General features: G+C 42.3%; 1 protein-coding gene across 2 annotated transcripts in view; it reads left to right on the top strand.

Annotated features, from left to right (window-relative positions):
• The window catches only part of snrpa1 (small nuclear ribonucleoprotein polypeptide A'), a 56,291-nt gene that overhangs the window by 21,603 nt on the left and 13,442 nt on the right, over positions 1 to 21,246 (top strand). The window contains exons 6-8 of one of the 2 annotated variants that reach the window (XM_078530499.1): positions 1,312 to 1,391; positions 1,758 to 1,833; positions 11,843 to 11,936. In XM_078530499.1, coding sequence (XP_078386625.1) covers positions 1,312 to 1,391; positions 1,758 to 1,833; positions 11,843 to 11,936 — 250 coding nt within the window. The remainder of the gene's footprint in view (positions 1 to 1,311; positions 1,392 to 1,757; positions 1,834 to 11,842; positions 11,937 to 21,246) is intronic. The other variant, XM_078530500.1, reaches the window with a different exon arrangement.

The raw sequence follows: 21,246 nt of genomic DNA, 5'->3' as shown, positions 1-21,246 counted from the left end.
GACCTGAGTCTCTGACTCTGCTGGAACATGAGAAACAGCCCATCAGATCTGAAAACCCTGCTGTATGTCGTGTTCTTTACTTGGTAACACCCTCAAGACAATGATGCAGGTTTTAAATTGTTTGATCATTCCTATCTACTTGTAGCTGACTCTAGATATGGTTCAATTTTACCATAAAATTATACAGACTGGAATTTGGGGGTTTTGATCGAGTGAATACTACTTGTTTTTGCTATTTGGTTTTTCCAATTAGTTAGATCAAAGTCACTGCAGCCGATTGTACCACAGTGGCTGAGTTTATTAACAGGGTTGCGATGTTGCTTCCAGTGTGCAGTCTGCGTATTGGGATGTTGCAGCCTCCGTCCTCTGCACTGCTTGTACTTCACTCCCAGAAACTACTAAAGACAAGCTGTTAAATGTACAGATATACACTTGATTAACAGTCTTTGGAATAAAGTGAATACTGGATGTTTTTAAGATTGATAGCAGTTTGCATTTATACAGTGCCTTTAATGTAATAAAACATTTCAAGAGACCTCAGGCAGGGGTACTAAGACAAAAAAGTGTTTTTAATATATTTGTGGTGACCGTAAAATTTGCTCAGTGCCTTAGATTAAATTTAGGGTGTTAGAGTGAGGCAGAGGCTAATATTCTGAAGTATGATTGCTTCCTGTGAGAATTTGCTGTAGTTAGATTTCACCCACACACCTGTAGCAGAAATAGCAAAGCTTATTTGAAATCTCACCTGGAAGTGATCTTTGCCATGTCTGACCCTGTTAATAGTACAAAGTTCTTGTACCGGTTGTATTAATCAGGGCAGAGGTGATTTACTATGTGTTTGCACAGCTCATTTTTGGGAAGTTTTACATTTACCCATAGCATAGAATGGTTATAGCACAGTAGGGGGCTATCCGCCCTGTCATGTCCGCTCTCTGCAAAACCAGCTCAGCTAATCCCACTTCCCTGCTTTTCCCCATAACCCTGCAAATTTTTCCCGAATTCAAGCAATGACTGCAACTTTTACTCCTCTAGAGAAAAGCAATCTGGTTTCTGTGGGGGATACGAGTGTTCAGTTTCTTCCCTATGTGAGCATAGGGTGCTCACTCTTACTGACTATAGAGCGAGGTCATTGATACTATTCCCATATTGGTAAATAACTACAGGTGGTGAGCATTCCTGATCCTGTTACTGTGTCTGTAGAATGAAGAATTTTGTAAATTATTGTAGTGTTCCTCGAGGTATGGGCAGATGTTGCTCAGCTGGAAGGAGTCAATCAGTTTGACTGTAACTGGATGTGATGTATTGCCACAGGAACGTCAGGAAGCGGATCGAATGTTCAAAGGCAAACGTGGGGCGCAACTTGCAAAGGATATAACCAAGAAAACAAAGACGTAAGATACAGATACTAAATTTGACTTGATGTCTTGCCTCAGAAACACTAGATTTGGGGTTTATTGTTAAGTGAGAGTCAGCATGTTAAAGAAGAGGCTGTTCTCTTTGTGTGGGGGAGGGGAGGGCTTGTTTCCAAATTGCTGGTTTTGTGATCATTGTGCTAAAATGTTGCCTTTCCAGCACCTTGGTGTTTCTGAGGGAAGCTATTTCAAGTAAAGCTCCATTCAGCGGAGCACTGTAAAATGTATCAGTTTATGAAAAGATCAGATACTGCACTGGTTTTTAATTCTTGTGGCTTTAAAGGTCCAGAGAAGTTTATTTGTGGGACCCATAAATGACTAAATAATTTGTATTTTGTTCCTAAGTTTCACACCAGGTGCAGGGTTGTCAGGGGAGAAGAAAAAAGCTGGTCCTTCTGCTCCTGAAGTAGAAGCAATTAAGGTAAGACTTGCTTATGCAATGGCTCGACATGTAAAAGGGTAAAAACTGGAAATCAGGAATAAAAACTGAAGAGCAGATAGACGATTATGGGTTGGGATGTGGAGACCTGCCTTTAGACAGTGCCGAAGACTAAAGCACCAGCGAGCACTTTTCTTTTGTCGGAACTGAACAGAGATAAAAGGGGAGGTGACATCAAATGCAGAGATAAATTAATGCTGACTTGGACTGAACTTGATGGAAAGCTTTTAGGTGAAATGATGGATTAGAGGAAGATGAGTAGGCCATTTGGACCCTTGGGTCCATTCTGCTATTCAGTTAGATCATAGCTGACTCCATTTGCTCCATATCCTTTGATATTTTTACCCAACAAAAATCTACCAGGAGGAATTTGGCAAGACATGAACAGGGCAGGATAACATAGGATGAATCCAGTAGACATCTCTTCACTTCCTCCTCCCACTATGTTCAGCAGTCTGATATGTCCTTGATTCACAGTCAAGGTAATTGCTGGGATAAATAATACTGCAAAGTCAGAATTGGGGCTGTTATGTGTCTTTAGTAGATAAGTGGGTGCATGTGCAAGCACAGTGGATCTGACCAAGCGAGGGTCTCTGGTGTTCTTGGTGATTGGGTTCACTTTAGTGGAAACATTGTGCAGCAGTGCTTGCCTTAGGTGACATTGAATTTGAATAATACTGATTTTTTGTTATGAGTCACTTGGGGGTTAGAAGAAATGTCTACAGAGTTGTTGGAACATGCTTTGGTGTAGTGAGTGGTATAGGCAGATGTTAGTACCCATTTTCGTTCAAAAGATAATTGAACCATGGAAGGTGAAGTGTTATTGGGAGAGGTCGGGACAGTGGGTTTACTTGGGTCTTGATACGGGGCAGTGGGGAGTGAGTGGGACAGTGGGGTTAGTTAGAGATGGATTCAAGATTATGGGGAGAGACGGCATTGGGATTAATTGAGGATATGGGGGGTGGGGGGGGTGTGGGTGGGAAGTGTGTGGTGCACTTGGGGAGAGTGTGGTTCAGGAAAGATGGCAGTTGGGATTACTTGACAGCAAAGTTTTCAAGATGTTGCCGCGACTCACTGGGGATAGTGCACTGCAATATCAAGCCCCAGTGCTCCCCGAGCTGTGACAAATGTGAAAAGGTTGATCAACCCACCTAATTGTTTAATTTAGGTTAACAGAATATGAGCACCAGGTTTGTAAACTTAATAAGTAAATAACTGTTTATTGAACAAATTGTCTTTAACCAGTGGCAAAAGAGAGAAATATGAACTGCCAACTTTAACATTATAACCTAAACTCTACCCCTTCTTAAATCCCTATACACACACATACAAGAGACACAAAGATATGGATTTTAAGGGTGGGATAAAACAGTTCAATAACACCAATTCCGGAGAACAGAATTCGATGGGTTGATTTTGATCGATGTTTCCCAAATTCCTTTCAGTTCTTGTTGATGACATCAGGTGGTCTTCCAGCATTTTCAGTCTTTAGTTCACTGGTTGAGCACTTGCCTTTCAATGTCTCTAACAGTGATTTTCCCCTTTTCTTCTCGACAAGGGTTTTCAGAGAGGTTATAGAGATATGAGGAGAAAAAGCCAACTAGCTATTATTGTGGAAGTATTGGAATCTTTCGTACATAGGAGCAATAGGTTTTTGGTCTTTTCAGGCTAGAAGCTATTCTGCTGCACTGCTCTCTCTCTCAAACCCTGGTCACCTGGTCAGGAGCCAATTAAAATGTTGTTGCCAGGCAGTTCCTCATTGGACCAAATTCTCCCTTGGCACCATTCTGTCTTTCATGGCACACTCTGTTCCAGGAGAGCAACATTGTGTATATCCCTCACACTGTGCCAGTAGACATGTCTTTCAACTGCAGCCAATGTAATTTTAATCCACAGTGCAACAGAAATAAAAAGATATGTTTTTTACATACCTCCACCCTTTAAAGAGATGAAATGCCATTTCAAAAATGCGTATCATCACAAAGGTATGTGACACATGGAAAACAAAACATTAGACTTACTTCCATTCATCCTTCCTCCTCATTATACAATATTCATTTCTTACCCCTTTAACTTATTTTAGTATTTTACACCCGAGACAATGCATCCGAGATCACGTTATCTTTGCCGACAATGTGAACAATCTTTACACTGAATGGTTGAAACAATGGACTCCATCTAAACAGTCTCGCATTATGGTCAGTGTAGATCAGTGTTTCTTTGTTATCGTGTCGGACATAAATTTCAAAGTGTTGAAGAGACAACAATGCTAGAGTTTCTTTTTCTTTTGTAGAGTACTTCCTCTGATATTGATTTAGTTTCTTGGAAAAGTACCCAGCTGGCTTCTCCAACCCTAATTTATCATCTTGTAATAGGACTGCACCTACCCCCCAAGTCGCTAGCATCAATTGCCATTTTAAAAGGTTTGGTAAAGTCAGGGGCGGCCGACACTGGTTCATTTATAAAGATTACCTTCAGCTTTTCAAAGGCTGCTTGGCATCCTGCTGATCATACCACTTTTGCCTGTTTTCTTAACACATTGGTGAGAGGTACAGCTATTGTGCTGAAGTTTGGCACAAACTCCTGTAAAACCCACACATGCCCAAATACCTCATGATTTCTCCACCAAGCCAACCAACTGCAATTGCTTAAACAGGTCCTCACATGCTTAACAAGTTCTTCCCGTGTGTTACTATAGATATTGACATTGTCTAAATAAACCACACAGTTGTGTACTTCAGCTACGATTCGATTCATAAGTCTCTGGAATGTAGCTGGGCATTTTTAAACCCAAACAGCATGACTAGACGTTGATACAATCCACTTGGTGTTACAAAGGCGGATATTTCTTTAGCCCTTGATGTTAATGGAACTTGCCAGTACCTCTTCAATAGATCAATTTTAGAAAGAAATGATGCACTGCCAACCCTATCGATGCAATCTTGTAACCGAGGAATTGGGTATAAATCTGTCCTAGTTACTACATTCACTTTCCAGTAGTCTGTACAAAATCTAGTGGATCCGCTCAGCTTAGGAACCAACACTACCGGTGAACCCCGGCTGTTTCAGCTGGGCTTAATCAATTGATTTTCCAGCATATATTAGATCTCTGTTTCTACCTGAGCTTGTTTCTCGGGGCTCAGCCGATATGGATGTTGTTTTATCGGCACTGAGTCTCCTACATCCACATCATGTCTAGCTAATGTATATCCAGGTGTATCCCTACAAGTTCCCTTATACTTCCTAAGCAATCTTATTAGATCTTCCCGTGGTCCTTCCTCTAAATATGGGAACACAGTGTCTAACTGTCCCAGTGTTTTCATATTAGCTAGTCAATTGGTAGGTGGTTTGCTTTGGGCACTGCCTACTTCTCCCTCTACCTTACTCTTACTGTCTCTGTCGCCCTCTATTACTCCTACCATCTGGCATACTTGCTCTTTCTTGTCATCTTCCCCGCGATGATATTGCTTCAGCATATGTATGTGACATAACCGTTTCTTCCTACGCTCAGGAATATCTATCAGATAAGTCACATTATTAACTCTCCTAACTACCTTGTAGGGGCCACCAAATTTGGCTTTCAGTGGTGCACCCTGCAACGGCAATAATACCAATACTTCATCTCCTGCCTGGAAAGTTCTAATTGTAGAGCAAACATGTCTGCCCATTCTTTCATTTATGCTTGGGAAATTTTTAAGTGCGGTCTTGTTACTTTACGTGCTCCTAAGTCTTTCAGGAAAATGGACAAGTAATCCAACATGGAGGATTCATCTTTCTGCTTTAGGAACTTTTCCTTAATCACTTTTAATGGATTTTTTATTTCATGATCATAGATCAATTCGAAAGGACTAAATCCAGTAGAATCATTTGGAGAACCTGGTTGCAAATAGTAAGAAATCTAATCCTTTGTCCCAATCCTTTGGGTAATCATGGTAATAGGTCTTAATCATGGTTTTGAGAGTCTGATGGTATCTCTCTAAAGCTCCTTGTGTCTGTGGGTGATAGGTGGTAGACTTGAGTTGTTTGATACCCAAACTGCTAATTATGCACTGGAAAATTATAGACATGAAGTTAGAACCTTGGTCAGATTGTATTTCAATCGGTAGGCCATAACGAGTGAAAAACTGAGTTAACTTTTCCACTACCACCTTGGCCATAATTGTCCTTAAAGGAATAGCTTCTGGAAATCGGGCTATCATACGTATGATTGTAAGGATATACTGAAGTCCTGCTTTTGTTTTGGGTAATGGTCTTGCACAATCTACTAATATCTGATTGAATGGCTCTTTAAAATTGGTATGGGTATCAAAGGTGCTGGTTTGATTACATGTTGAGGTTTACCTACTACCTGACATGTATGACATGTTTTACAAAATTGCACTACGTCCTTATGAAGTCTCGGCCAGGTAAAATGCCTGTTTATCGGTGTTTGGGTTTTCCATATTACTACATGTCCTGCCATGGTGATTTCATGTGCTACTCGCAATATCTCCTTATGATATTTGGGCGGTACCACTATCTCCTGAACAACCATCGATTCCTCATCTGCAGGTCTGTGAGGGTGTCTCCACTTCCTCATCAGAACTTCGTTTTTAATGTAACAGCACTCTGGAACTCCTTCAGCCTCGGCTTCAGTATGAGCTGACTGTGCTAACTTGTTTAACTCTGGATCTGCTTTCTGAGCCTCAATTAATGAAGACATGCCAAACACTCCCTTTGAATTATCCTCATCCTTAAAGTTTTGGCTACTCTAACATCTGCTCGTGGTGTTACTTGACCTCTGGTGATGGATTTTGTTTAGCCATTGTTCTGGTCACCACACATGATGGAAAAATACCAGGAACTTGTTCTTGTAACTACTCTTTAGCCTCTCTCAGACTTCCCATAATTATGGATGAAGCTATAACCTTCACTCCTGTCAAATTCATTCCCCAGGAGTAAATCCACGGGTAATTTCTTAACCACTCCTACAACCACCGATCCAGACAACAAATCAGATTCCAATTGCACTTTGTACAATGGTACCGGGGTATATTCTCCACTTATCCCGTTTACCAATACTTTAGCTTTCATTGAACTCTCTGGAGGGAAAGCTAAGTCCATTGCCAGCAAGAGTTTGAGTACTTCATGTGCCCCTTAATATGGTTATGGGTTTAGCTGCAGCATTTGATAAAAAAGGGCTTATCATTCCTTTAGACAAAAACACTCTATATCTCTCTCATCTGCCTTATTCACTTCACCTGTATTCACAGCAGTGTTTACCTCCAGACCCTTATTTGTAGTTAAAGCTACAATTTGATCCATGGCATTTTCTTTTTGAGTTCCTTTTTCGGACTCACTCTTACCAATTCCAATAAGCCCCATGGGCTTCCCTCGCAACTTCCAGCATTCTGAACGAATGTATCTCACTTTATTACAGTGGAAACACTTAGATCTTCGAGTTTCACCATCGCCCTCATTACCTTCCTTCCTGAACTGGAGAGTAGATCTCAAGACATTCCCAGCTATCCATTCTTTACCCTGGCTACTTGCTTTCCTTTCATTCTCCCATTTTCCACCCTTTTCAAATTTATGAGGTTGATGGAACAATGGTTTAGTTTTATGGATCAGCTCATAATTGTCAGCCATTACTGCTGCCTGTCTAGCAGTTGCAACCCTTTGGTCTTCAGCATGGGTTCTTATTACAGAAGCTAGGGAGTTTTTAAATTCTTCCAAGAGACTGGTTTGTCTGAGAACTTCTTAAGTAGTTTCAACTCCTAATGCTCGTATCCACGATTCAAAACTATTTTGCTTAATCCTTTCAGATTCAATGTAAGCTTGCCCAGGCTGTTTCCTTAAATTTTGAAACTTTTGTCTATATGCTTCAGGGACCAACTCATGTGAACTCAAAATGGCCATTTTTACTACATCATAACCCTGGGAAAGCTCCTCTCACAGTGAAGAATAAATTTCCTGTGCTCTACCTGTCAATTTGCTCTGCGTGGGCAATGTTCAGTTTTCCTTTGCTTAGCTACCTTAAATAAAATAAAGAATGCTTCAACATCCCTTTCCTCAAATTTTGGAAGAGCTTGTACAAATTTAAACATCTCCCCACTGGGTTCTGATCTGGAAATAAGTCCTACTTCACCTACTGGTGTCTCTTAGCTGCCAGCATTTTAAGCTGGAATTCTCTCTCTTTCCTCCTTTTCTAACTTCACTATTTCTAACTCCCTTTGAAATGCTCTCTCCTTGCCTTTTCTTTTTCTTTCTCTGCCCTTTCTGCCTGCTCCCTTTGGAATGCCCTTTCTTGCCTGCTCCCTTTGGAATGCCCTTTCTCTTTACTTGCCTTTTTCTTTCTCTGCCCTTTTTCTGGTGCCTCTAGTTTCAGTTTATTTTTTATTTGCAACTGAATTTGAGCCCATTCCAATGAACCACCCCTTGGAGAACACAGTCTCTCAGGTATTCCTTCCAGTTTTAAATGCTGTGCCTTCTCTTTGATTATCTCTGCCTTCCTAGCTTTGTCAGGCAATCCCACTCTTAATTTACTGACCAATTCGATTAACCTGGCCTTTGGGATCCCTTGTAAAATCGTTAGGGACATCTCGTCCACTTGCAGGGAAGCTTTAGCAGTTTCCAGTGCCATCTTATTTTTGACAGTACAAACCTGTTGTTTCCTTTTAGCGTTTGTTACTTAATAAATCTACACCCAAATTGTCATTGTCTTTTGTTCCAAAATATCTCGGTCAAGCCCCTAAACTTGTCACGACTCACTGGGGATAGTGCTCTGCAATATCAAGCCCCAGTGCTCCCTGGGCCCTGACAAATGTGAAAAGTTTGATCAACCCACCTAATTGTTTAATTTAGGTTAACAGAATACAAGCACCAGGTTTGTAAACTTAACAAGTAAATAACTGTTTATTGAACAAATTGCCATTAACCAGTGAAAAAAGAAATATGAACTGCTAACTTCTAACGCTATAACATAAACTCTACTCCTCGAATCCCTATACACACACATAAGACACACAAAAATATGGATTTTAAGGGTGGGATAAAACAGTTCAATAGCCCCAATTCCAGAGCACAGAATTTGATGGGTTGATTTTGATCATTGTCTTCCAAATTCCTTTCAGTTCTTTGTTGATGACATGAGGTGGTCTTCCCAGCACTTTCAGTCTTTAATTCACTGGTTGAGCACTTGCCTTTCAACATCTCTAACGGTGATGTTCCCCTTTGCCTTTTGACAGGGGTTTTCAGAGAGAGAGCGGGTTATAGAGATATGAGGAGAAAAAGCCAGCTAGCTATTATTGTGGAATTGCTGGAATCTTTCACGCACAGGAGGAGGAGGTTTTCGCTCTTTTTCTTTTCAGGCTGGGAGCTATTCTGCTGCATTGCTCTCACACAAACCCTGGTCACCTGGTCGGGAGCCAATTAAAATGTTGCCAGGCAGTTCCTCATTAGACCACACTCTCCCTCGGCACCATCCTGTCTTTCACAGCACACTGTTCCAGGAGAGCAATATTGTATATATCCCTCAAACTGTGCCAGTAGACATGTCTTTCAACTGCAGCCATTGTAATTTTAATCCACAGTGCAACAGAAATAAAAAGATATGTTCTTTACAATGTGAAGTGGAACAGATTGGATAGACAGAAACTCCCCATGGTCTAAAAATTGGAGCCAGACCTTGGGAGTGAAATTAGGAAAAACTTCTAGACAGTGTGGTGAAGTTTGGACTTCTCTTCTGCAAACGGCAATTGATGGTAGTTCAACTGTAAACTTTCAATTATTAAGGGACTTGGGATAAAGGTCATGAAGCTGGATCACATCAGCTTGAATAGTGGGATAGGCTTGAGTGGCTCAATGGTCTACTTCTGTTCCTGTGAACTATGGAAATCCAAAAAAAAACAACAAAACCCTGGAAATATTCAGCTGGTCCAGAAGTTTCTGTGGGGAAGGAAACAGAATTAATATTTCAAGTTAACCCCTCATCAGAACTGGGAGTGGTTAGAGATATAACAGTTTTTAAACAAGGCAGGGAAAGTGGGGACGAGAAAAGAACAAAGGGAAGGTCTGTGATAGGGTGGAAGGCAGAGATTAAATGACAAAGGGATGATAGTGCTAGGCAAAGGGAAGTGATAATGCAACAAATAAAGAAACAGATGATTGTGTCTGGAGGAGGTGTAAATGTGAAAAGCAGAATCACCAGCAGTTGCTGTCTAAAAGAAAGGAACAGTAGTTATGATCTGAAATTGTGACATCAGTGGTGATTTTGGAAAGCTATAAAGTATCTAATCAAAAAATGAGATGCTATTCTCGAGCTAATGTTGAGCTTCACTGGAACAATGTGGGAGGTGCAGGACATAAATTCAGAGTGGGTGGAGAATTAAAATGATAGGCAAGCAAGATCTTGGAGTCGCACCTGTAGACTGAATGGAGTATGATCTCCATTTCCCGCACTTCTGTACTCACCCCTCCCAGAACCACAATAGGGTTCCTCTTCCTTTAATCTTCCATCCCACGAGCTCTGCATTCAACAAATCATCCTCTCCCATTTCCACTAACTTCAGTGAAATGTCACCACCAAACATCTTCCCTTCCCCATTTGAAAGGGCCATTCTCTCTGACATTTGGTCCACTCCTGAATCACATTCAACGGCCCCTCCCCTCCCCACAGCACCTTCCTAGTAAAGTGCAAAAGATGCAACAGCTGCCCTTTTACCTCTTCCTACTACCTAGGGCCCCAAACACTCTGTTCAGATGAAAAGTGATTTACTTGTTCTTTCAATTTAGTATACTGTGGATGAGCAGTCTCCTTTACACTAGGGAGACCAAATACAGCTTGGGTGATTGCTTTATGGAATATCTCCGTTCAGTCTGCAATTGTTAACCCAAGCTTCCAGATCTCATTTTAATTTTGAGATGTCTGGCTAATCCAAATTAATAATAAAAATAATACAAAATCTACAAAATGCTTAAAGGGATAGACAAGGTAGATGCAAGAAGATGTTTCCCCCTGGTTGGGGAGTCTAGAACCAAGGGGCACAATTTCAAAATAAGGGGGAAGCCACTTCGAACTGAGATGAGGAGAAATTTCTTTACTCAGAGGGTTGAGTGTCTTTGGAATTCTCTACCCCAGAGGGCCATGGAAGCTCAATCATTGAGTGTGTTTAAAGTAGAGATTGATAGATTTCTGATTAACAATAACAAAAAGGGTTATGGGGATAGTGTGGGTATAAGGCACTGAAGTGTCCGATCAGCCATGATCGTATTGAATGGTGGAGCAGGCTTGATGGGCTGAGTGGCCTTCTCCTGTTCCTATACTCTTTATTATCAAATCAATTGCATAGTAAAACAACCCCTGAAATGCAGTGCCCATGAGACTGGTACCAACTTGTACGGAGGTTATCTTAACTGTTCAAGCTAATGTCCACAAGACTAATTCCAGCACCCACCCACCACCGCTGCCCCCCCCCCCCCCCCCCCCCCCCCCCCCAACTCCAGTGTGTTATTTATTTCAGTATTCATACTGTCCCATTGTGATACCATTATTTCCCTGCTTCCTCTCCACATCTGGTTAATCTCCCTTCAATGCATCTGCACTCCCTGCCACCTCATATCTCATTGGGCCCACTAATAGGCTACAGCGCATATCAATTCCAGCCTTCTCTTCCTTCAAAACATCCATGACCAATCCCATTTATACTGACTTCTTCCCTACAGTTTCTTCTTATTCACCTAGTATTTCCGGTGTCTCCAAGTGAATGGTTACGGAGGTATACTGCAGGTCTAACTACAGAATTAATCTTTAATGGGTGTATATATTTTTATATATGCAATACATACTTGCTATGGCTGTTTTGCCTGGAATATCTATACTTACTGCATTATAGCAATTTAACACAGGCAGGTGAAAAGGCTGAAGGTTTGGGGAATATTGAAGCACCCTTGAACCTGTACTACCCTGAAATTTTATATCTGTTAAGTTAAAATGCCTTTGTTTGCTTTGCAGAATGCTATTGCAAATGCATCAACGCTGGCTGAGGTGGAGAAACTGAAGGGCATGCTACAGGCTGGACAAATCCCAGGCAGGGACAGGAAGGCTGGTGAGTGTTTGGCAGAATGAGAAATAGGATCATGGACTCCTGAGCAAGGAAAGGTTATTTCGCTGCTCAGGCCACTCTACCCATGGTCCATGTAGAATGGCTGTGTCGTGGGCTTTCCATTGTTCTCGTACTTTGAGACACAATTCCTTGCTCCTCAGGGAACAAAAAACCTCAGACCATAATCATCTGGAGAACTTTGATTCCCCCTGTGACAGACATTAATCACACTCCTATTAACGTTTGTCCCATGTTGTACTTACGGGTTTTCTAATCTCTCCAAGTTCGGCATTGCTTTCTGTACCAGTTTATTTCCACCTACTCTTTGTAATACATGTGAGTACCCAACCTCTCCATAGGCCTGTGCTTCCTAGTAACTGAAGCCTGGCCTATTCTGCCATGTATGTGTGTTAATGTATCAGAGCAGACAGTATTGTTTGTACCACTGTGTTATAAAGTATGGAATTCATGCAGTACTTTCTGACTGGCAGAAAACATCACGCTGATGGACTATGTAACTTGGGGGGTTGAACTATTAATGGCTTATTGGGAAATCTCGTATAATTCAGAAATGTTGATGCTACCTTCCAACTTGAGTCAATTGGAACAAATATTCCTGGGTACAGAGCATTGTGTGGGGAAGGGGAACAACCAGAAGACCTGGTGCACACTGGAACCAGTGACGTAGGTAGGAAAAGGGCTGAGTTAGTTTCAAGAGCTTGGGAGCATATGCAGCAGCAGAACCTCAAAAGGAGTAATCTGTGGATTAATCACAGTGAGGTAACGTAGGTTAATGTGTGACTGGACAAGGGAAAGCTTCAGATTCTACAAGTGTTGTGACCAGCTGTGGATGTGATGGACCCATTAAACCTCAACAGGGTTGGGACCAATGTCCATGCAGGGAGGTTAACTAATGTTGTGTGGGACTAAAATTAATTTGGTAGGTTTGGATGGCGTGGTGTCAGGGTAAAGCATTAATGAGGAGGTGTACAGAGGACTGGGATAGACAATTACCATTAGAGTAATGAGGCATGTGTGAACTTGCTGCTTATGCTGTTTGACACGCAAGTAGTCCTGTGTTACAGGCTCACATCTCATTTTTAGGTATGCCTGGTGCTCCTGGCATGCCCTCCAGCACCCTTCATTGAACCAGGGTTGATCCCCTGGCTTGATGGTAATGTAGAGTGGGGTATATGCCAGGCCATGAGGTTACAAATTGTGTTCAAGTACAATTCTGCTGCTATTGGTGGTCCACAGCACCTCATGGATGCCCATTCTTGAGTTGCTAGATCTGTTTGAAATCTATCCCACTTAGCACAGTGGTAGAGCCACACAACACGATTGAGGGTATCCTCAATATGAGGACAGGATTTCGTCTCCACATGGACTGTACGGTGGTCACTCCTACTGATAATATCGTGGACAGATGTATCTGTGGCAGGCAGGCTGGTGAGGATAAGGTCCAAGTATGTTTTCCCCTCTTGTTGGTTCCCTCACCACCTGCCGCAGACTCAATCTAGAAGCCATGTCCTTTAGGACTCAGCCAGCTCGGTCTGTAGTGGTGCTACCGAGCCACTCTTGATGGATATTGAAGTCCCCCACCCAGAGTACATTCTGTGCCCTTGCCACCCTCAGTGCTTCCTCCAAGTGGTGTTCAACATGAGGGAGCGCTGATTCATCAGCTGAGAGAGGGCGGTACGTGGTAATGAGCAGGAGGTTTCCTTGCCCATGTTTGACCTGATGGGGTTCAGAATCGATGTTGAGGACTCCTAGGGCAACTCCCTCCCGACTGTATACCACTGTGCTGTCACCTCTGCTGGGTCTGTCCTGCCGTGGGACAGGACATACCCAGGGATAGTGATGGTGGTGCCTGGGACATTATCTGTAAGGTATGATTCCATGAGTATGATGATGTCAGGCTGTTGCTTGACTAGTCTGTGAGACAGCTCTCCCAATTTTGGCTCTAGCCCCCAGATGTTAGTAAGGAGGACTTTGCAGGGTCGACAGGGCTGAGATTGCCGTTGTCGTTTCCGGTGCCTAGGTTGATGCCGGGTGGTTTGTCCGATTTCATTCCTTTTTTGTGACTTTGTAGCGGTTTGATACAACTGAGCAGCTTGCTAGGCCATTTCAGAGGGCAGCTAAGAGTCAACCACATTGTTGTGGGTCTGGAGTCACATGTAGGACAGACCAGGTAAGGATGACAGATCCCTGAAGGACATTAGTGAATCAGATGGGTTTTTACAACAATCAACATTGGTTCCATGGTCATTGTTAGACTTTTAATTCCAGATTTTTATTGGATTCAAATTTCACCATCTATCGTGGCGGGGAAAAATAATGCGTGCCAATGGTTCTTGGACGCTGTGATCATGATCAAGAAAGAAGACCAGTCAGATTGTGGTAACTACAGAGGAGTGTCTCTGCTGTCTGTCACAGGGAAGATCATTGCAAGGTTCCTCCTCAACCGCCCCCTCCTCGTGACCAAGGAACTCCTTGCAGAGTCACAGTGCGGTTTCCACCCATTGAGAGGCACCATACGCATGATCTTCACTGTGCAGCAAATTCAAGCAAAGTGCGAAGAACAGCACCAACCACTTTACGTGGTCTTTTTCGACCTCATGAAAGCCTTTGAGTCTGTCAATTGCGAAGGCTGAGAGTATCCCCTTCAAACTTGACTGCCCTCAGAAATTTGTAACTATTCTCTGTCTACTCCATGTTGACATGCATGCTGTGATCCTCACCAACAAAACCACCACAAACCCTATTTTAGTGGCAATTGCAGTCAGCCAAGGCTGTCATTGCACCAATCTCTTCTCCATTTTCCTCACTGCAATACTGCACCTCACCTCCTTCAAATTACCCATAGACGTGGAGATAATCTAAAGGACAAATGGGAAACTGTTCAATCTACGCTGCCTTCAATCCAAAACCACCCCAACCTCAAGTCATTGAGCTGCAGAATGCAGATGATGCTTGTAGTCATTGCCTGGCACTTCTGTGGCACAAATGTTGTCCAGGTCTTGCTGTATATGGACACGAACTGCTTAAGTATCTGGGGAGTTGTGAATGTCACAGCCTTGTGTAATCATCAGCGGACATCCCCACTTCTGATCTTATTGAAGATGATGGCTGGACTTTTGACACTACCCTGAGGAACTCGTACAGCAAGGCCCTGGGGCTGAGATGACTGACCTCCAACAACCCTAACCATCTCCCTTTTGTGCCAAGTATGATTCCCAAACAATGGAGAGTGTTCTCCTGATTCCCATTGTCTTCAGCTTTGCTAGGGCTCCCTGGTGCCACACTCTCAAATGCTGCTTTGATGTCAAGGGCAGTCACTCCCACCCTTATTCTCTCACTCGTTCTCTTGAGTTCTGTTCTTTGTCCATGTTTGGACCAAGGCTATAATGAGGTCAGGAGCTGAGTGGTCCTGATGGATTTAAACTGAGCATTGCTGAGCAGATTTTTGCTGAGTAAATGCCACTTGATAGCACTGCCAACAACCCCTTCCATCACTTTGCTGATGATCGAGAGTGGACTGATGGGGTAACTAATTGGGTTGGATTTCTCCTATTTGTGGACAGGATGTATTTTCCACATTGTTGGGTAGATGCCAATGTTGTAGCTGTACTGCAACAGCTTGGCTAGGGATGTAGCTAGCTCTGGAGCATAAATCTTCAGTACTGTTGCCAGGATATTGTCAGTGCCTTCAGCTATTTCTTGATATCACGTGAAGTGAAACAAATTGGCTGAAGACTGGCATCTGTGTTGCTGGGGACCTCAGGAAGAGGCCAAGATGGATCGTTCACTCAGCACTTCTGGCTGAAAATGTTTGCGAATGCTTCAGCCTTGTCTTTTGCACTGATGTGTTGGGTTCTCCCATCATTGAGGATGGGGATATTTGTGGATCCACCTCCTCCAGTTAGCGTTTTAATTGTCCAGAACTCATTCAGGACTGCGAAGATTTGATCTGATCCATTGGTTGTGGGATTACCTAGCTCTGTCTGTTGCATGCTGCTTCCACTGTTTGGCACGTCCTGCGTATTAGCTTCACCAGGTTGACACCTCATTTTTTGGTATGCCTGGTGCTGCTCCTGCCATGTCCTCTTGCACTCTTCATTGAACCAGAGTTACATACAAACATATGAATTAGGAGCAGGAGTAGGCCACTCGACTCCTTGAGCCTGCTCTGCCATTCAATAAGATCATGGCTGATCTGATTGTAACCTCAACTCCAAATTCCCGCCTACCCTGATAACCTTTCACTCCCTTTCTTATCTATCTAGCTCTACCTTAAATATTCAAAGGCTTTGCTTCCACTATCTTCTGAGGAAGAGAACTCCAAAGACTCACGAGCCTACGAGAGAAATAAATTCTCCTCATCTGTCTTAAATGAGCAACCCCTTATTTTTTAAACAGTGACCCTCTAGCCCTAGACTCTTCCACAAGAGGAAACATCCTCGCCACATCCACCCTGTCAAAACCCCTCAGGATCTTAAGGGTTTCAATTAAATCGCCTTTTATTCTTCTAAACTTGAGTGGATACAAGCATAGCCTGTCCAACCTTTCCTCATAAGACAACCCGCCCATTCCTGGTATTAGTGAAGTAAACCTCCTCTGAACTGCATCTAACACATTTACATCCTTCCTTAAATAAGGAGACCAATACTGTACACAGTACTCCAAATGTGGTCTCACCAGTGCCCTACACAACTGAAGCATAACGTCCCTACTTTTGTAATCAATCCCCTTCGCAATAAATGATAACATTCTATTAGCTTTCCAAATTACTTGCTGTACCTGCATACTAGCCGTTTCTGATTCATGCACTAGGACACCCAGATCGCTTTGAATCAGAGCTCTGCAATCTCTCACCATTTAGAAAATATGCTTTTTTAAAATTCTTCTCGCCAAAATGGACAATTTGACATTTGCCGCATTATATATACTCCATTTGCCAGACCTTTGCCCACTCGCTTAACCTATCTATATCCCTTTGTAGTTTCCTTACGTCCTCTTCACAATTTACTTTCCTACCTATCTTTGTGTCATCAGCAAATTTAGCAACAATACCTTCATTCCCTCCATCCAAGTCATTTATATAAATTGTAATAAACTGAGGCACTAGCACTGATCTCTGTGGCACACCACTCGTTATATCCTGCCAACCAGAAAAACCCATTTATGCCTATTCTCTGCTTCCTGTTAGCTAGCCAATCTTCTATCCATGCCAGTATGTTACCCACTACACAATGGACCTTTATTTTCCACGAACCTTTGATGTAGCGCTCATCAGGGAAGGTTCCATTAGATTGGAAAATAGCAAACGTAAACGAACCTTTGATGTAGCACTCATCAAATGCTATCTGGAAATCTAAGTACGGTACATCCACCGATTCCCCTTTATCCAAAGCACATGTGACTCCTTCATAGAATTCCAATAAATTGGTTAAACATGATTCCCCTTTCACAAAACCAAGTTGACTCTGCCTGATTAACTTGAATTTTTCTAAATGCCCTGTTATAACATCTTTAATAATAGCTTCTGACATTTTCCCGATGACAGATGTTAGGCTAACCAGCCTGTAGTTTCGTGCTTTCTGCCTCCCTCCCTTTTTGAAAATAGATGTTACGTTTGCTATTTTCCAATCTAATGGAACCTTCCCTGAATCTAGGGAATTTTGGAAAATTAAAACCAGTGCATCAACTATCTCACTGGCCACTTCTTTTAAGACCCTAGGATGAAGATCATCAGGGTGCATGTGCCCACAGCCCCAACAGTTTACTCAGTCCCACTTTCTTGGTGATTGTAATTTTCCTGAGTTCCTCCCTCTTCCATTTCCTGAATTAAAGCTATTTCAGGGATGTTACTCGTATCCTCTATAGTGAGGACTGATGCAAAATAACTGTTCAATTCATCTGCCATCTCCTTATTTTCCATTATGAATTCCCCAGGCTCTCATTTTAACTATCTGTAGGAACTCTTATTATCTGTCTTTATATTTCTAGCTAGCTTACTTTTGCACTCTTTACATTCTGTCCAATGTTCTGACCTGCACCCATCTTTGCATAATTATATGCTTTTTCTTTAAGTTTGATACTATCTTTAACTTTTCTAGTTAACCACGGATGGTGGGTCAGCCCCTTGGATTTTTTTCTCATTGTAATGTATCCATTGTGTGTATCCTGAAATATCCTCCTAAATGTCTGCCACTGCATCTCTATTGACCTACCCCTTAACCTAATTTGCTAGTTCATTTTATCTAGCCCTGCTTTTATGTACTCATGATTGCCCTTATTTAAGTATAAAATACTAGTCTTAGAGCCACTCTTCTCTCCCCAAACTGAATGCAAAATTTAATCACATTATGACCGCTGCTACTGAGGGGCACCTTCACTATGAGGTCACTAATTCTTTCTCATTGCACAATACCAGGCTTAGTATAGCCTGCGCTCTGGTCTGGTTGGCACCAGAATGTGCTTTTCTCAGAAACTATCTTGAAAACGTTCTATGAATTCCTCATCTAGGCTACCTTTGCCCATCCGATTTTTCCAGTCTATATGTGGATTAAAATCCCCCATGATTATTGGTATACCTTTCTGACAAGCTCCCATTATTTCTTTCGTTATACCCCGTCCGACCATATGGTTACTCTTCGGGGATCTGTACACCCACAAGTGACTTCTTGCCTTTATCACTTCCCATTTCTACCCATACCACTTCCACATCCTGGTTTCTTGAACTTGGGTCATCCCTCTCTATTGTAATAATACTATCATTAAGTAACAGAGCCACTCCTTCAGCTTTTCCTCACTTCCTGTCTTTCTTAAATGTCATGTACCCTTCTGTGTTCAGGTCTGAATCTGTCATCCTGCAGCCATGCCTCTGTAATGGCTATCAGATCATACTTATTTATTTCTGTTTGTGCTATCATTTCATCTGTTTTGTTTTGAGTGCTACATGCATTCAGATAAAGAGCTTTTAGTTTTCTCCTTTTATTATTTTTGTAACCTCCAGCCTTATCTGTTGATTTACTCTTCGATCTGTACTCTCTGCCCCTTCCTGTCACGGTCTGTTTATAATTTCCCACATTAATATCTGTCTCTCTTGCCTTGTCTCTACTCTTTGATTTACCACATCTTCCAAGGTTGATTTCTTGGCTTGATGATAATGGTAGAGTGAGGGATATGTTGACCCATGAGTTACAGATTATGGTTGAATACAATTCTGCTGCTGATGTCCCACAGTGCCTCATGGATGCCCGGTTCAAAGTTTATCTCATTTAACATGGTGGTAGTGAAGACTTTGCCTCCACAAGGACTGTGCGGTGGTCACTCTTGCCAATATTGTCATGAACATGCACATCACAATTAAATTGGTACGGGCAAGTTCGTATTTTTTCCCCTCTTGTTGGATCCCTCACCACCTGCTGCAGGTGCCATTATCCTTCAGAACTCTGGTTCGTAGTTGCTCCCAAGCACTCTGTGATGGACATTGAAGCCCCCTATCCAGAGAACATGGTGTGCTTTTGCTACCCTCGGTTCTTCAATTGATGTTCAACATGGAGGAGTCCTGATTCATCAGCTTTCCTCGCCCCTTTTGACCTGATGCCAGGGGGCTTCATAGGGTCCGGAGTTAATGTTGAGGAATCCCAGGGCAACTCCCACCTGGCTGTTTACCTTTGTGCTGCCACCTCTGCTGGGTTTGTCCTGCTGTTGGGACAGGACATAACCAGAGATTGGTCTGGGACATTGGCTGTAAGGTATGGTTATGTGAGTATGACTAAGTCAGGCTGTCGCTTGATTACTCTGGGGACAGCTTTCCCAGTTTTGGCACAAACCCCTGATGTTAGTGAGGAGGACTTGATTAGACTTCGGGAACAATAGAGGATATATTACATGGTTGCGTGTATTATGCAGGTTGCCAAATAATGGGAAGAAGATAGGGTAGCAAATTTGCATGCAAATTGCCAAAGGTGCAGTAACTGCAGAATTGTGATAATGGATTTCAATTATCCTAACCAACTGAGAGTAACAAAATAAAGAGCAAAGAGGGGCATGAATTTCTGAATGTGTATAAGAACTTTCATGATAAGTTTGTTTCTGGCCCAATAAGGATCTTGTTCTAGGGAATGAAGTGGAGAAAGTGCAACATGTTTCAGTGGGACAGCATTTAGGAAACAGTGCTCAGACTACCATTAGATTAATTATAGAATAGAACAATGAAAAATCACATGTCTAAATACTCAACTGGAGGAGTGCCTATTTCAGTTGCTGATAAGGAGCATAGCCTGGTGGATTGGAATCAGAGATTGGCAGGTAAAGCAGTAAATGAACAATTTGGAGGCGGTGGTTCAGGTAGAGAGTAGACATGTTCCCATAGGGGTGGGGGGAAAGGAAGGCATCCAAAGCTGGAGCTTCCTAGATGACTAAGGATATAGTGATTAAAATGATGAATGTCAGAATCATACTGCAGCAGAGAGCCAAGCTGAATTCAAAACGAACAGGAGAGAACTACAAAATGGAATTGAGGGGCAAAGACAATGTATGAGAATAGATTAACAAGTAGCATAACGAGAAATCTACAAATGTTTCATAAATTTATAAGGGATCAAAAAGGAGATCTTGTGGTGACTAATGTTTTCAGCCCCTAATCAACCCCAACCTGCCTTTGACTATTCTTTTACTATTTATTTGCATATGAAAGACTTTTGGATTTCCTTCCTTGACACCTGCTCATGTTAATGATAAATGAGCACTAGACAGCAGGCTTTTCTTTAGTGAAGACAGATGCAAATGACACAGTAAAGGAGAAGGCAGTAAATAAATTGATAGGATAAAAATGGGGGAAACACTTAAAATCAGAGTGGGCACCACTGAAAGAAGTAAGGGTGGGGAGTAGCAGAGGCTGTGGCTATAATCTTCCATATCTTCCTTTAGCCATAAGTGTGGTGCTAGAGGATTGGAGGGTTGAAAATTTAAAAAAGGAAGACTGAACCTGGTGACCATAGGTAATCAGCCTAATGTCATTAGTGGGGAAAAAAAAAAATTCTTTCGAGTTATCAACAGTCACAGATTGCAACTCTGTCGAGTACAATCACAGTTCTTGGTTTCCGGGAGTGGGACACGAACCCACAACCCTCTGATTCAAAGGCGAGGGTGCTATGAACTGAGCCACAGCTGACACCTCCATTAGTGGGGAAACATTGACACATTAATCCAGGACTAAGCTAATTGGCATTTAGAAAGCAAGGGTTAGTAAATGAAAGTCAGCATGGGATTTGTTAAAGCCAAATCTTATTTGACAAACTTG

Source organism: Cetorhinus maximus, chromosome 26 (genome assembly GCF_964194155.1).
Source record: "Cetorhinus maximus chromosome 26, sCetMax3.hap1.1, whole genome shotgun sequence".
Classification (NCBI taxonomy): Eukaryota; Metazoa; Chordata; class Chondrichthyes; order Lamniformes; family Cetorhinidae; genus Cetorhinus; species Cetorhinus maximus.
Note: the sequence above shows the minus strand (reverse complement) of the source record. Positions and strands in the feature narration are given on the sequence as shown.